General features: G+C 37.5%; 1 protein-coding gene across 1 annotated transcript; it reads left to right on the forward strand.

Moving 5' to 3' along the window:
- The first annotated feature begins 12,224 nt into the window (after positions 1-12,224).
- Positions 12,225-14,794, forward strand: LOC124645477 (golgin subfamily A member 6-like protein 22). The gene is made up of 2 exons (XM_047185292.1): positions 12,225-12,314; positions 13,123-14,794. The coding sequence occupies exons 1-2, from the start codon at positions 12,294-12,296 to the stop codon at positions 14,017-14,019; spliced, it is 918 nt and encodes a 305-aa protein (XP_047041248.1). The 5' UTR covers positions 12,225-12,293; the 3' UTR covers positions 14,020-14,794.
- The last annotated feature ends 1,142 nt before the right edge of the window (positions 14,795-15,936 follow it).

Raw genomic sequence — 15,936 nt, forward strand, 5'->3', positions numbered from 1 at the left:
TTTTGAAAAATTTGACTATCGAATGAAAAAATATTTTCCCAATTCCCTTTGGCTGTCCAAAAGGAAGGCGTTCAAACAAACAAATTCTTTAGCTTTTTACGTTTGTATTGGTATGTTTAGATTAAGCGCAGGCCACACAGGACACTAGTGTGCGTTTTGTAAGATAGGCATACAGTCTAGTGTGTTCCGGGGTGAATGGTTTGCTTTGTGGACAGAAGTACTGGCTGAAGTAGTAAAAGTTGTACATAAATACTACCGGATTAGAATAGGATATTTTATTCAACAGCCGGACAGGGCAATCAAGGTTCACCTGTGACCGATGTACGAATGACTGACACTTTCTTCAGCCATTCACAGATCGACATTACAGAAAGTGTGTCTGAATGGGAAACGATGAATATTTAGTTATTAATTGTTCATCATCATCCTGCCCTTTCTTTATCCGACTTTGCCGAGTACCTCATGACAACTGAGACTCGTCATGACAAGATGGTTTCTCATCCAAGGAGCGACCACGTCAAGCGTTACCGGACCTTATGATCAATCTGAGTGTTACTTAACCAGGTCCTCATTATAAATAACAATTCATGTATAAAGTGAGCTATCCCGTAGATCAGTTGCTTGAAGCAATGTCGCAAGCTATGCGTGTCACGTGACCCGGTCCGTGCTAACTGCCACAGATAGTAATCAGATGCACGTATACACGAGCTTGCGCGCGCGCACACTAATTAACGCAACACATCACGTCAGGTGACTGCGCCTGCCTTTATGTAAGGATGACAGTTTAATCAGAGGTATTATGATTGGTAGGTACAAGAATTTAAGATGTTTTAGTGATTATTTTAAGGAAAATGAGGGTTTCGATAAGTTTATCGGAAAATCTTTACTATCTAAGGTACAGTGGTCTTCTCAAGTTTGGGTAAGTAGGAGATATGTGAGTCCCAGTTAATTGTATGGATCATTATCTCAAAACCAATTTCATAATCAATCGTAAACCTCAACTCAGTTTCTTGAGTGACATGATCTAAATGATGAATCTGAATCAACTGAGCCTCGTGAGATAGAATATTTATGATTAATCTAGACATGGCTTAGAGGAGGGTCTACCACACATATGAAGGAACAATTGCCTGGTCCCTTGAAAATTATACGAAATAAAACTCCAACGTCTAACACACGGAAAATATAATCGTAAAGCTAATAAATTACGTAAAGGGACAATAGCAGCATGTAAGCATGGTTGCTAATAATACAGTCATAACCGAAACAAAGAATCTACTGCTTATTATATGAAATGAAATACATTTATTCAAGCGTGTGACACAGTCACTTAAAAAATGAAATTTACAAAAAGTTAGAAGTAAAAAAAGACGAATTACAATTAGAAATACGATAACGGGAAATATGTGTCACACCCCACGTGAAACGGCCCTCGCTCAGCATTATGCTGAGACCCTATGCGGGACAAAAGCCTCAGTGCTGATTTTCAGCGAGAGCCGAATATAGAGTTATACAAAAACAAGTATGTATGTCTAATGTTGCCCTCACAACACTCACTGAAATGGTTAACATACTGAACTCTATGGAAAGTGTTGTGCACACACAATTGAAGTTCAAGACTAAATCTGGAGGTCACAACAAAAGTAAGAAAATTGTATTGGGCATAATTGGCAGTGCTGTAATTGCTATGACCAGCGGCCATGCTGTGAGCAGCAGCCGGCGGGACTCCAGGCGGACCGGGCGAGCGGGGCCAAGCAGGTCACCGCCGCCCCCCGAGACGACGATGCTGGCGCTGTGGCCGGGATGACCATGCACCGCAAGGGTGTCGGTACAAGTCGTATTTGTGTCAAAACTTTAAAATAAAGGGACACTTGAAGTCAGTATGTGATAAAAAATATCAAAATCATCTTCAGATTCACCGGGGTCTGGAGGAGAGGAGTTTCAAGGATTTTATGCTATTGAAGGTGCGACAATTCAAAATGTCGAATTTTCTCACAGTTAAGCGGCGATTACCGAATCCGGCTGGAAGGATCACAAACATGTAAGAATAAATGCTTGTTTCCTTGAAAATTATATGAAATAAACATCCAACGTCTTACACACGGAAAATATAATCGTACTGCTGACACATTAGCAATATTAAAAAAAAAAAAAACAAAGCATTCATAATTAGAGTAGACTGTAACATAAGGAACTTATATTACGAATTGAGTGAATTAAGTTGGCAAAAACAAAAATCTTCAATTAAACTCAGTAGGTATTCATGATAAAATTATACTCACTAATTTAAGGACTTACATCGCACAATAAACACGATACGATAAAACAAAGATCTTCTTTAAGCGGCAGACTAAATAAAAAATACCCTGAGGTAGAGAATCAAGTCATTAAAACGAAACAAAATCGTATGTAGTAGACAAAACAAGCGGCTCGTTAGCTCGCAGTGTTGTTCCTACGAGTCGAACTAACGTTTCAATTTACTTCTACCCTCGTAACTACCTTCAATATTATTTTATTCCTTTGCCGTTTATTTCATTGTCCTTTTCTATTTCTATACTAATATAAGATTTGTTTTGTTTGTTTGATTGTACCTCAAAAAGGCTCCGAAAACGATTGGAAAAATTCTTTCACTCATGTAAAGCTTCACTCTTCTCGAGTAACATAGGCTATATTTTATCCCGCTAGCGGCAGTAGTTTCCATGGGATGCAGGTGAAGCAGCAGAAAAACAGCTAGTAAGAAATAAATTATTTCCCTTTGACTGAAATTCGAATACTTGAATAAAGTTGCAGCTGGATTTTCAAAAGTTATTACGTATGCAACGCGAGTTCCTTTCAATTTAAATAATTATGAATTTTACAAAGGTAATACAATTCTGCAAAACGACTTCCAAGTTATTTCAGTTACAAACTGTATTTTAATGGATAATGATTTTTCTAGGAAAGCATTATTGAAAGATAAATAACGTTTACGTTTTCATTTACTTGCAAAAGAAGAAAACATTTCTGAGTATTTCTCTTTGCAGTATTATGGGTTTACCATTTATTTATTTCTTTTATTTTTATTTTTCCACACAAACCACTTCCGTCGTTATAAAATATTCAAACACGAATATAAATTGAAATAGCATGATGAATGAATAAAAACTAATCTAGCTTTTTCATCACTTACCGATACTTTTTCATGTAATACCATAACTATTAAGTAAGCTGTGGTAATTCTTGCCATGCCCGGGGTTTAAGGTTTCATTATATAATATTCATATGTAATATTGATCTACAAGTTACCCGATTAAAGTTTTTGTGTACATAACAAACATACGCGCTTATAACATAAGTATGATATGCTTCAACATTCACACAAAAAAAAAACATGAATAAAAAATACCCACGTTATCATTACACAAATATGAAACATCATTAATGTGCATTTAATTTAGTTTCAACAATAAAAGGAACTAAAAAGGCAGTTTCCAGCGTTCCTCTGCGTCGTCATTACCATACGACCATGTTCACGAGTATGCACGTAAGCAGCTTACGCACACATGCACATGTCGCAAGCTACCACATCTCCTCAGCATACTCGTTACATTTCCGCACAATATTCCATAGACTTTACAATTCATAACGAAGCTCTTTCCACGAATATTAAAATATACTACAAGCAAATATTACTGAAGTTTCAGAGGATTTTATGATTTCAGGGATCCGTGTTCTCGAAGGAAAAGCCTAGAATGTTGTCTAAAATTTGACTGCAGGAACAAATTAATGACCAATATACGATATTTTTGTCATTATTAAGGTGCAAGTAGCTGGAACCAATTAACATACGCAATAGACAAGGGACAAGAGCACGCGGGTGGGTATTTTGCTTTGGTACATGCGCGAATCGCTGGACCCGCATGTTTTTAACATGCATATAACTTGCGCAGGCTGCAACCACCGTGTAGATGTAATCAAAGAGTCCAGTAGATGGATAATTGAATTAGCATGGTCAGACGAAAACTTCTTAGGTACAACTAAAGTTAGTCAAAACGCGGTGGTACAGAACTCACAACAAACTTGTGGTCCAACTTGAGCATTGCTTTTTCGGCTGTCTGTATTCTATGAATTTAATTTGAGTAATGGCTGAAATATCCCGTGGTATGTCGACATATCAAATTAATTAGTGCAACCTCTTTGTAGCTGGACTCCTGGACTCCACTCTTCCATTTGAAGGCTTAACACAGATGCTGAAATATTTCATGAATAAACTCAGCTGTTTGCGCGGTTTTCATTCACATAAAGGAAAGTTGTTGTGAAAGAAGCTCATACAAACTCCAATTATGAAAATAAACATCGTTCTGACGATATCTTAACATGGATATGCCAAGATATGTTTATAGGTAAAATGGATTAATTTGCTGTAAAAAAAAATACTTCTTATTTGTACAGAAGTTGATCAATATGGGATGTATACAATACTTTAAAGCCTGTATATTTTGATGAATAGGATAACAGCGTGAGATGCATCGGCTTTTAGAGTGAGTCGTGAAAGACTGATGGATTTCACTACAGTGCATGTGTCCTTGAGTTTGACAAGTCGGGGAAAATGTGGAAATGGACTTTTCATCTAAATATATAAAACTCAAAGGTGACTGACTGACTGACTGACTGACATAGTGATCTATCAACGCACAGCTGAAACCACTGGACGGATCGGGCTGAAATTTGGCATGCAGGTAGATGTTATGACGTAGGCATCCGCTAAGAAAGGATTTTGATCAATTCTACCCCCAAGGGGATAAAATAGGGGATGAAAGTTTGTATGAAACTTTGTCAGTTTTAAACCGATCGGACTGAGACTTTGCATGCATAAAGCTACTATGGCGTAGGCAACCCTTAAGAAAGGATTTTGATAAATTCCATCCCTAAGGGGATAAAATAGGGGATGAAATTTTGTATACATCTTCTTAGATTTTATGAAGAAGTCCTGATGACGAATCAGAATTTTATGATGACGTTCGCTTAAATACGATTTTGATTAATTCAACCCCCATTCAACCCCCACGGGTGATAAAATAAGGGATGATGAACGCTGTGCATTTTCGTCTCATTTCTGAATCGCGGTGTTAAGATTCTCCGCCAGTTAATTACCTTCGAACTGAACTGTAGGTAATCTGTTTGTTTGGGTGCTAAACTATTGCTAACTATGGAGGAAAACTACTTGGGCTATTGTGATGGGATGTTAGTGGATGACAATGTATTTGGTACATGTAAAAACGGCAGGTGGAGACTCGCCACCTCACTTACTGGGCCCCCGGGAACCAGTCACTGAATAGCAACAAGAGGGCAACAGGGACATGAGCGGCTGAAGGGTGAGGATCCCTCGGCGGACTTTAAACGCAGATTACGCGCTCCCTGTACTTACCCTCCGAGCAGGGCTACTAATCCTGCTCTAGCACTCCACTCCACTCTGGACGGCCAAGCCAAGCCAGAGGCGTGAGACCTACCCCCGTCATGGTTCACTCTGACCGGCCGGAGATGGGGGACAGTATACTCTCCCTGGAGAACTCAGTATATATAGCCCCGCGGGGTCGCTACTCCCCGTCATCAGCCTTAGATGTCCTGCGGTGCCTATATCTCATTATTATTGTCGTTATTATCTCAAGAGCCTTTGTCCCAATTATGTTAGGGTCGACTTCCAGTCACGATGCAACTGAATACCAGTGTTTTACAAGGAGCGACTGCTTATCTGACCTCCACAACCCGGTTACCCGCTCAACCCAACACCCCTTGGTAAGACTTACTGGCTTCTGACTACCCATAACGACTGCCAAGAATGTTCAATGACAGCCGGAACCTACAGTTTAACATCCCCTCCAAATAACGGTCATTGGTATCCAAAAAATACGTAGAAAGTACATACGAACTTAAAAAAGTTGCATTGGCAGGTACTTGCCAGACCTGGAATCAAAGACCCACGCTCATACTTGAGAGATTGGTTCTCTACCCACTAAACCACCACGACTTCCACTAAGTCACCACGACTTTGTCATCTATTTAATGGTTTTTTACGTAATAATACGTGTAATATTTTTGCCACACACAACTTAAATGCCGACTAATTAGAATTACTACTTTTATCCCTATGGTCACGTCTATTGCGGTTCAGTTCTCAGCATTTTGTTTAGTCTGCTGTGCTTTTGCCGTTAAAGTACAAAAATTAAATATATGGAACGTTTCTAATGGTTATGCGTATTCCGGTGTTTTCAAGTCAACGGGCCCTTAAAATTCAATATCAGAGATCTTTGATTTTGTTGACCCCGTAGTCGCTGGCATAAGGGACAGGATCCGCGTACGAAGTCGCGGGCAGAAGCTAGTTTATGATAAAGTTTTTTTGGAACTGACACGTTGCTAAGTGGTTAAACTTTCTCAGACTTTTCGTAAGTTCTGTCTGTTGGTATGTCTGGAGCATTAGGAGTTTGAGTGAAAAAATGTAATCATTTTTGTGACTAATTTATACTACTCATGCGTCTTCCCTCAGTTGTAAACTGGCTAAGTAGAACGATAACTGGGCGAATAACTTGATGTTTGTTTCATCTGTGTTTCAGTGTATACTAAATGAATACTAAATCTAAAACATGTAAATGGTTCCATCAGCACTCTATCCAAATATGATCGATCACAGAGCAAAAAGCTTTGTTTTTTATCTAAAATTCACTAATGGACTTGAACTGCTATTGTTTTACATTCGTTGTTTAGTTTTTTTGTAGAATCCACGTTTAATTATGAAGCCGTTTTTATTTACATTTTATACTAGAAAAAAAATGAGTTTTATGTGTCATATTTTTACAGTTTAACATTTTACTACACAATTAAGAACCTAAATATAAGTTAAGAAAAACTTGGACTCTTCAGACCTTAAACAGCTATTTCCCTAGATCAACAATACCGAGATGAACAATGACATTACTAAGCAAACTCACTCGAGCTTTACACTCGATGACAGGCAAACAAACCACCTAACCTTTGCTTTAAAAAAGCGTTATGTTATGTTGCAGACAAGAAAATCGGACGCACATGCGTAGCGGTCACGACCTCACTCAAAATTAACGTAATTACTAAACTTTCTCTTAGATGGTACGCCGTGCCATTGTTTTACATACGTTAGTTTATTACGTCACCGTTATACCGTACTTTGATGATACCAGTCGCCCAACGATACATAGCTCCATATGACATACACTCATGTTTTTGACTCCGATGTTGATTAAAAATTATAGAGGCCATACAATTACCTTTGGTAAAGATTGTTACGTCTGTACTACTATGTGACCTAGGTAACAAAGGGTTTCGGATAACCCAGTGAGCTGCGTTAAGTAGGTCAGATCAAAGTTCAACTGGTAGGCAGATCTAGATTGGCTTATTGTGCTGATATGTTCAGAGATATGTCACCGAGATATTGCATGAAACCAATCCAATATTCAATGGCATTGTCACAACGCAGATCAAAGGATATGATTCCTCAAAGCAACGATGTCGGATACAATCGAGGAATCAATAACAGATAACTGTCAACAGAATCAAGTGCTACAGGTCACCTCGGCAATCCCGGGACGCAATTATTTCTGCAATGCTGTGTATTGTGACATTTCCTCGAAGATCTGTTACATTGCAATTAGAAATTGATTGTACATTTAGTAGCACGTACCTACTTGATGACCTAATTATTCAAGTACTTATTTACTTTCTTACAAAACGGTTTTTTTTCGATGTAGGTACTCACTTACAGAGATTTCCAAAAAGTGCGTCAATCACTAGAAAGAGTTAGTGCGTAAGCGAAATCAGTGATTACTATATAATGACGCTCAATGACAAACGTGAATAGGTATGAAAGGGTGCCGATGTACGACACCAGAATATATTAAAAGTACCTGAATGACTGATGACGAATAAATATAGAGTGGTCGCTCTCAGTTAGGTATGTACCTACAATTTTTCATTACTTTCGACCTATAATACTTTGCATTAAACACCAATGTTAACTTAGCGATAAAAAAACCTCCGACTCAGACCGCTACAATAATAACCTCACATGAAACAATTCTTTCATCAAAATCTACCTAGCCTTTTTCCACTATGTTGGATTCGGCTTTCAGTCCAATTGGGTGTACCTAGTTAGTTTAGTACCGGTCCCATAAAAATCAAACACAAAAAAATAATTTATCAAAAAACTTCAAAATCAGGTCACAAATCAGATAAACTATTTATTTTCATAGTGATTGCGTGATCGAAGGTCCACTCAGTCCTTACATAGTCATAAAACGTCACCGCACGTCCCGGAATGATCGCAACCTAATTCCAAATTCCGTTCACTCCATCGAAAACCACGTGCAAAAACTAGGCCAAGTTCACTCAAAGGATAGTTGAGCATTCAAATCAAACTATATCGTTTTGTAATAACTCTATTTAGAACATAAGACACCAAATACTTGACTTGAATTATTCATTTTTGAGTAACGTCGCCTTGGACTATGGTGAATGGTGAAATGTATGGTATCATTTTAATGTTCTATTATTATATAATGGAAGTTTTATTTGTATTACATTAATTATATCACGTCTTCAATTAATAAATGCTTGTTTAGTTACTAATCACAAGCGCTATTGTCGAAGAGCACGTTAGCTGTCTGTCCTGTGGCTGATCTCTCAGCTCGTGTCGAGTTGCGTTCCTAAAGACTTTTCGTACAGGACTTCTTGTCCCTACCGTGTAAACTACGTGTTTTACTAACATTATTAACCTTAACTCCTCAAACTCCCGTACATTATGAAACGAAAGCGGGAGTATGTATAAAGTACGTACACTTCGCCAAGCAATCATCACAAAGAAAATCTTCATATCCATTTACACACAAAAATGTGGCTCACCCGCTCTCGTGAAATAATCCATTTCTAAATTGCTATGAAGGGTGCAGTTGGGGGTACGCCATCATAGGGTCAAAAGTAACAGCGACACAGATAATCATATAAGCCGGGATAAAGGTCATAATACAGAGAGATAGTCGAATATGATATTAAACTAATCAACTGAATGCACTGCCAATGTCAAGCCAATTAATTATTTATATTGACCTGACCTACACGTGGAATCATTGAAATTGGACCAGCAACCAATGAGAATTACTGATGACTTTTCATTACATTAATAACTACCGACACAAGAATTAATTTCAAAATAATTTTAACAGGAATCATATAACGCTTAATAATATTATTTCTCAGAATATTTCCATCTTTTGCTTAAAACAAGAATGTAAATAAATCTCAATATTCATTTTCTGTAAAGAACCTGCTATCTTGTATTTCACACAATTTTCACTGGAAAATATGATTTTCTCAAGATTCGCAATAAAATAACAGTATTGCAAGGAAATACTAAGAAATCAGAGAATTTTATACATTTTGAATTTTACAGGATGATATTGCATTACAAGAGCTTTGTTACAATTGTCCAAAATTGGATGTCGCCGAGTGTAAATCCGTTGCAATCAAATACTAATGTCGATTCCATTAGGCTTATTTAATTAATTAGCCTAAATGATTGATGCTGATCCCTCGCAGCGCCGGATTACTGCTAACACAAAACAAACTATCATTGCAATTATATTTCATTGTAAAGCGGATCCCACACTACCACGAATCCAACACCGATCAAAGAACTTTTCTGACAGCCAATTCTATGTGGGCTTTAAGGTATACCGAATCTTCTTATTATCAGATTCGATTTTCTGGTGCAACTAATGCGATGTGTCATGAAAAGTCATATTTGATATAAAAAAATACGCAAACCAAAAAACTGGTATGAATGCTCGGTATGACGCTCGCTAGCGAAAACGAGCACTAAGTTGCATATGACACGGTAGTGTGAGATCCGGCTAAGCCTAGTGATTAGATGGATTTAATTATAAAATTCATGAGATTTACTAGCCGTGTCCAACACTTTCATTGACTAGTTTATCATTCATTAAGAATAGTATAATTACTTTCTTCATTTTAAGATAAATTAAAGTACTTTTATGAATTTGTTACTTTGTTTCTGATTGGTTTTGTACCCCACTACGGTAGCCAAAACATTAACGTGCGGTTTCAGGTCATCCCTGGTACGGGTTGTCGCTCCAGTGATCGAACCGAGTGACTGCATAGGAAAACCTACAGGTTCACCCCCGTTGTGCACCCTGCAGGCACAGCCCAGGGTACAGACAACCGACAGTTGACCCGATGCTTGGATATTTCTTTAAAGAACACTTGATTCCAATTAAAGTTTAAGTACCTGATCTTTGAAATGTAGGTACGTGCCTTCATCTTCATATCGATTTATAAGTTTAAACAAACTTACGGCTGACTAAAAATTTTCAGTGGGATCTCTTAACAAAGAAAGTAACACAGAACAACTAGGAAAATTTATAGACTTGAAAAATAAGAAAAAGTATCCGTTTTCATGTTTCAAATGTACAGTACAGCCAGCCATATCAATTTCAGTTGTACAGTTTTGCTTGCCTTATTGGCGCGTCTCTACAACTCACTCAGAGTAACATTTGAAGCGCATCATATATTTCCGGAATTAAGTCGAGTGCCATCTCCAAGATTCCACATTTTCTCTTTGACACAGACGCAGCCTCATGAATCAAGTGTTTAGTCAATATTAACTGGCTGACTTGTGATAACTTCTAAATTTAAAATAAGATGATTCCAAATTGTTGTGGAACTTTGACTTTCTGATTTCCAAGGATGTGGAGATATTTCACTTGCGTTAATTTACTCGCTTCTCCAAAAGGTTTCACCCGCGTTTCGTGGAATAGTCTCCTGTGGCCTTTCTGCATAAGTGGGTTATCTAACACTGGAAGAATTTTTCAAGTTTGTAAACAAGCAAGTAATCTCTTCAGCTTTGTGATATTAAGTAACCATTTTCTACGATCACAATATAAGTTTTCAGCTAGTTTAGTGCCAGTTAGTTTTTAGGGTTCCGTACCCAAAGGGTAAAACGGGACCCTACTGTTTTCGCTCTTCTGTCCGTCTGTCCGTCCGTCCGTCCGTCAGTTTGTCTGTCACCAGGCTGTATCTCATGAATCGTGATGGTTAGAGAGCTGAAATTTTCGTCCTCAGCCTTTCTCGAAAGAGATATCATGTTAAAGTTTCTCTGACTTCGACAGCAAAATAACCACCATATCGAAACCATACAACTGCACATATAACAATGGCCTACAAGAAGTACAGCTGAATATAATACACATTTATGTAAACGAAGGTCCAGCGACTAATCTGGCAGCATTGTTGTAAGATCAAAGATCAGCATGTTCATCTTATTCGCCGTACATTGTTCCAGTGGACGCTGCGAGTTCACTGTTCATCTGTACCGTTTGATTTCATTGAACAATTGTACCATCCCCGCCTGCTAGTTTATTATTCCGTCTGAATAATTTATCATGCATTTATGCATAATTAAAGGGTTGACTGATTGCTTTATTCACGTATGCTTTAACTATATCGAGTTTGCTGACCATCTTTTCAATTTCGTTTAGCAAAGAAAGTGATGATAATAAGAAGCTCGTCCTATGTAATTCCAATGCTTTCAAATAACTTTTATGATCGTATTTTAAAGACAAATTGTTGTCATATTTTAAAAATATCTCCTGGAGCACTAGTCATTAAGGCCCCTTGCCCTCCTCAATGCACTCCATCTAGATACATACTTCAGTTAATTATAAACCTTTTTTTAATACAGATTACTTCTTCAATCTCTATGTACTATTCAGAACAGATACATGCAATTCATCAATAGCACGTTACAATTATTGCGATACATATTACGTTACACTTAACTGCTACTTGTTTATCTTCATCATGAGAATAACAGCTCTATTAGGTTGAACAGCTCACCACTACAATATCTAAAATAGATCAATGAAGATGGTCAAACGTGTCAATAGTTTACGCACACCTATAGCCGTATAGCCAAAGGGTTACACAACCCTCATCTTGATACACATCCTCACATCATCAATCAAACTTCATATCGAAAAAAAAAACAAAATCAAAATAAGCACAAGTAAAATCGCCAATCGCAAAAAAGCGCAAAGCCACAATTCGCATGAGAAGCAAACGAAAACAACAGTAATTCAGGCGAAGTGAGGCGCGTTAGAAAATGAGCCCTCCCTTCGAGTCAGCGCTCAGCACAGCGGCCGCTGAGAGAGGGGCCCATTAATAAAAACCTGCGCCGGCGCTCCTCCGTCAGTCGCGGCGAGCATCATATCAAAATGAGGACGCTGACTTTTACGGTGGGTGCAGTGTGTGAAGTGAACTTTAATCGTGATATTTTTTCGAAAAAAAAAGTGACTTTTTGCCCTAATATATATACGGTCGGGAAAAGTGTTCGCGAAAATTCAGTTTTCCGAAATTAGAATTACGGGTCTTTTTTATTTGGTGATTTAATTCCTTTTTTACTAAAAGCTTTATAGTTCGTTTTCAAGATTGCGGAATAACGAATTAAAAATAATTGTATCGGTGTCAAAAATCATTACGAAAACTTGCAATATAAAATAATATTTCACAAGCAATTAAAAGTAAATTAAAGTGTTTAAAGAAACAAACAATAAATATAAAAGCTTGTGTGCTCTGTAAATAATTGCAATAATCCGCATAATTGAGCCGAGCTTCGATATACACTTAACGAGCTTACGCATAACCGCCGATCATTCACACTTAACGCGATAACTTTAACTTATAAAAGCTCTACGACGATTTACTTAGTTACCGATTTACGACATAGAAACTTTAAAGTTTAAAGCACTTTTATGAACTTAATGAATTAAAATTACACTTAGCATGCGTTTTAAAATGATTAAAATTCAAACGTAATTGTAGTCTCTGACGTGAATTATAATTAACGAATGTATAATAAACCTGCGTATTTACATACACAGCTTACATAACGAGCGTAAGATGCAGTACAATAAACAATTTAAAATAATTCGTTAAAAAGTGAAACCGGTTGAAATACATCGAGCGTTTAAATACGAGTCTTATTGTTAATTGTTGGAAAGTAATGCTTCTTTGTGGAAATGTAATGTTGTTCGCTTGTTGCAGATATGGGCGGTGCTGGCGTGCGCCGCAGCCCTGGCCGTGCCGCTGCAGGAGACGGCCAAGGACACCGAGTTGTCTCGGGACAAGCGCTCCCCCGGAGGTTGGCACTCTCCACCACCAGAGGGAGTGTGGAAGAAGAAACTCGTATGGAAAGAGGAGTGGAAGCAAATCTGGAAAACAGAAAAGAAACTGGTCTGGAAAACTGAATGGAAAAAAGAAAAAGTACCAGCTTGGAAAACTGAGAAAATACAACAGTGGAAAGAAGAACAAGTGCCTGCATGGAAAGTAGTCCAGAAACCAATCTGGAAGGAAGTACAGGTGCCCATCTGGAAGGAAGTTCAGGTTCCAGACTGGAAAAAAGTATGGAAACCAGTTTGGAAGGAAATCCAAGTCCCACATACCAAGGAAGTACAGGTACCTGCATGGAAACAAATCCACGTCCCTGAATGGGTTAAGGAAGGAGTACCCGGAGAGAAATACCTCGGCAAGGACCACCAAGGATGGGAGTACACCAGCCACGACCTGTGGAGGAAGAAGATGATCTGGAAGCCAGTGTGGAAGAAAGTCTGGAAGACAGAGCACAAACAAGAATGGGTCACTGAGAAGAAACTCGAATGGAAAGAGGAATGGAAACAGATCTGGAGAACTGAGAAGAAGCAAGCGTGGGTCACCGAGAAGAAACAGGAATGGATAGAAGAGAAAGTACAAATCTGGAAGACTGTTAAGAAGGAAGTCTGGGTACCCGTCCAGAAGAAGATCTGGGTAGAGAAGTGGAAGCAAGTGCAGGTCCCTGTATGGAAATCCATTGAAGTCCCAGCGTGGAAAAAGGTATGGAAGCCCGTGTGGGAGAAGGTGTGGGTACCTATCCACCATGAGCACGAACACCACGGATGGGACTAAGATTAGGTAACCACCATTCATTGTAAATATTTTTTAGTCATTTGTTAACTATTTGTTACCGTCATATACCAATTTTTGTAAATATTTTTTATCTTTGATAAGTGCAAGGCGTGCGCGAAGGCGAATGCTTCAAGCGAGTGTCCAAAATTGTTTTATTTTTCCAAAATTGCGAATGTGTTGTATTTGGCTTTGCGTGCGCCTTAACAAGTGATTTTTACATAATAGTTTGGTTCGTTTTAACGCAGTACACTTCCGTCTTCACGTCCATTGTTTTGGGCCGACAATGGGTTCCATCCCATGGTCGGTTCACTCATGTACATGCATGTAAGTTTAACACTTCCGAAACGATACAACCTGCAGATGTCACACAAATCGCGTTTGTATTCTTCTAAAGTGGTAAAAGAGGCTTTATTTTTATTGTTGTTTTGTCTGTTCAAAGACAATGTTTTTATTTGATTGAGACTTTTTGCTGATTTCAATTGTTTTTTTTTTTTATATCGTCAACTGGTGCTGTCGTAGTGAAGTATGCAATTTTAATCAGCAGAAAAAATTGAATCGGACTAACATTAAAATATCTTTTTCAACACCTAAATTAAAATATATTTTAAATGTTTTTCTTGAATGAAAAATAATGATTTAAACAGTATTGTGAGTATTGTAATGTTAGTTCGTTCGCTAAAAGTTACCGGGTGCAAGTTCGAGTCTCGGCTGAGTTAAGTACAAGTTTGTTTTGTTTTTAAGTTTAAGTAATACACGAGTTATTGAGTATTAAAAATTTTGAATTTTATTTTCACCCTTTTGTAATAAAGCCAGGGAAAATCACAAATCAGTACAGATAAAGTACTTTATTTACCTCTATACAACATAGATGGTATTTTTATATACCTACATTCAAATCCAAACTAATTAAAGTAATAAAAGGTTTTTACTTACATTATGACTACGTCAAAATGTTTGCAGTAAATCTTTTGAAAATAAATATGTAGACCACCATATTTCATTCATTTTATTTGCAGTTTCTCAAAACTTAAAGTACATAGTTCGTTTTTCTTTACTGCTAATTACAATTTCGATAAGTATCTTAATTAATTAAATCAAAAGATCTAGCAACCACTTCACCAAAGTAGGTACTTGACATAAGTTTTTTTTGCAATAAGTAAGGATTCCCATAAAAAAATCTATAAATTTCACATAAATCGGTTTAGACATACAGCTTTAGCGAAACAATTTAATAAACAGCCTGTATGATGCAAGCTCAATTTGCACTATTAGAGTTAAGAAACAAATCCTAAAAAAACAACAAGTTGTGATGAAAGCAGGTGTTGCGTGACGCGGGTTCGAGTCCCGTGCGAAGCAAATGTGTGTGATATGCATCAGTTCCGGGTTCATGCTTGTATGATGATACCATCAGTGGAGAAACTTCACAGAATGTATGATAGCAGGATGAGCAGTAAGTATATACGTATAAAATAAAGTTTCTGTTAATATTTGTCGTTCATTAGGGAAGTCCAGCAGTGGACCTATAAACAGGTTGATATCTATAATAATAATGATGTACGTGTAGACAAAATATTCATTGAAAATAGTGCTAAAGATCATAACGTTAGTTGTAATTAAAATCTTTTTCCAAAGATCATGAATCAAAATTGGACTTTCGCCCTTTTCATGAAAAAGATTCTCAGCTCGAGATAAATTAAGGAGATTGGTCATTACGATAATGACAACAGAGCATGTTTTTGATTGCACAAATGAATACAATAAGTATGTGTCTCGAATATATTTGCTATTAGAAAGGGAAAGTATTAGGTACATAATTGGTCTCATCTCCTCAGGGCTAAGCGTGAGGGTATTGAGAGGTCAAGAGTTCGAACCTACGTACTTTCAACTTGAATACTTCCACATCTGATTTATAAGGAA

The sequence above is a fragment of the Helicoverpa zea genome, chromosome 31, assembly GCF_022581195.2.
Source record: "Helicoverpa zea isolate HzStark_Cry1AcR chromosome 31, ilHelZeax1.1, whole genome shotgun sequence".
NCBI lineage: Eukaryota > Metazoa > Arthropoda > Insecta > Lepidoptera > Noctuidae > Helicoverpa > Helicoverpa zea.

Coding starts and splice junctions, on each gene's coding strand:
- LOC124645477 (XM_047185292.1), top strand. CDS start 12,294: ATGAGGACGCTGACTTTTACG. Junction 12,315..13,122: donor TGAGGACGCTGACTTTTACG/GTGGGTGCAGTG, acceptor CGCTTGTTGCAG/ATATGGGCGGTGCTGGCGTG.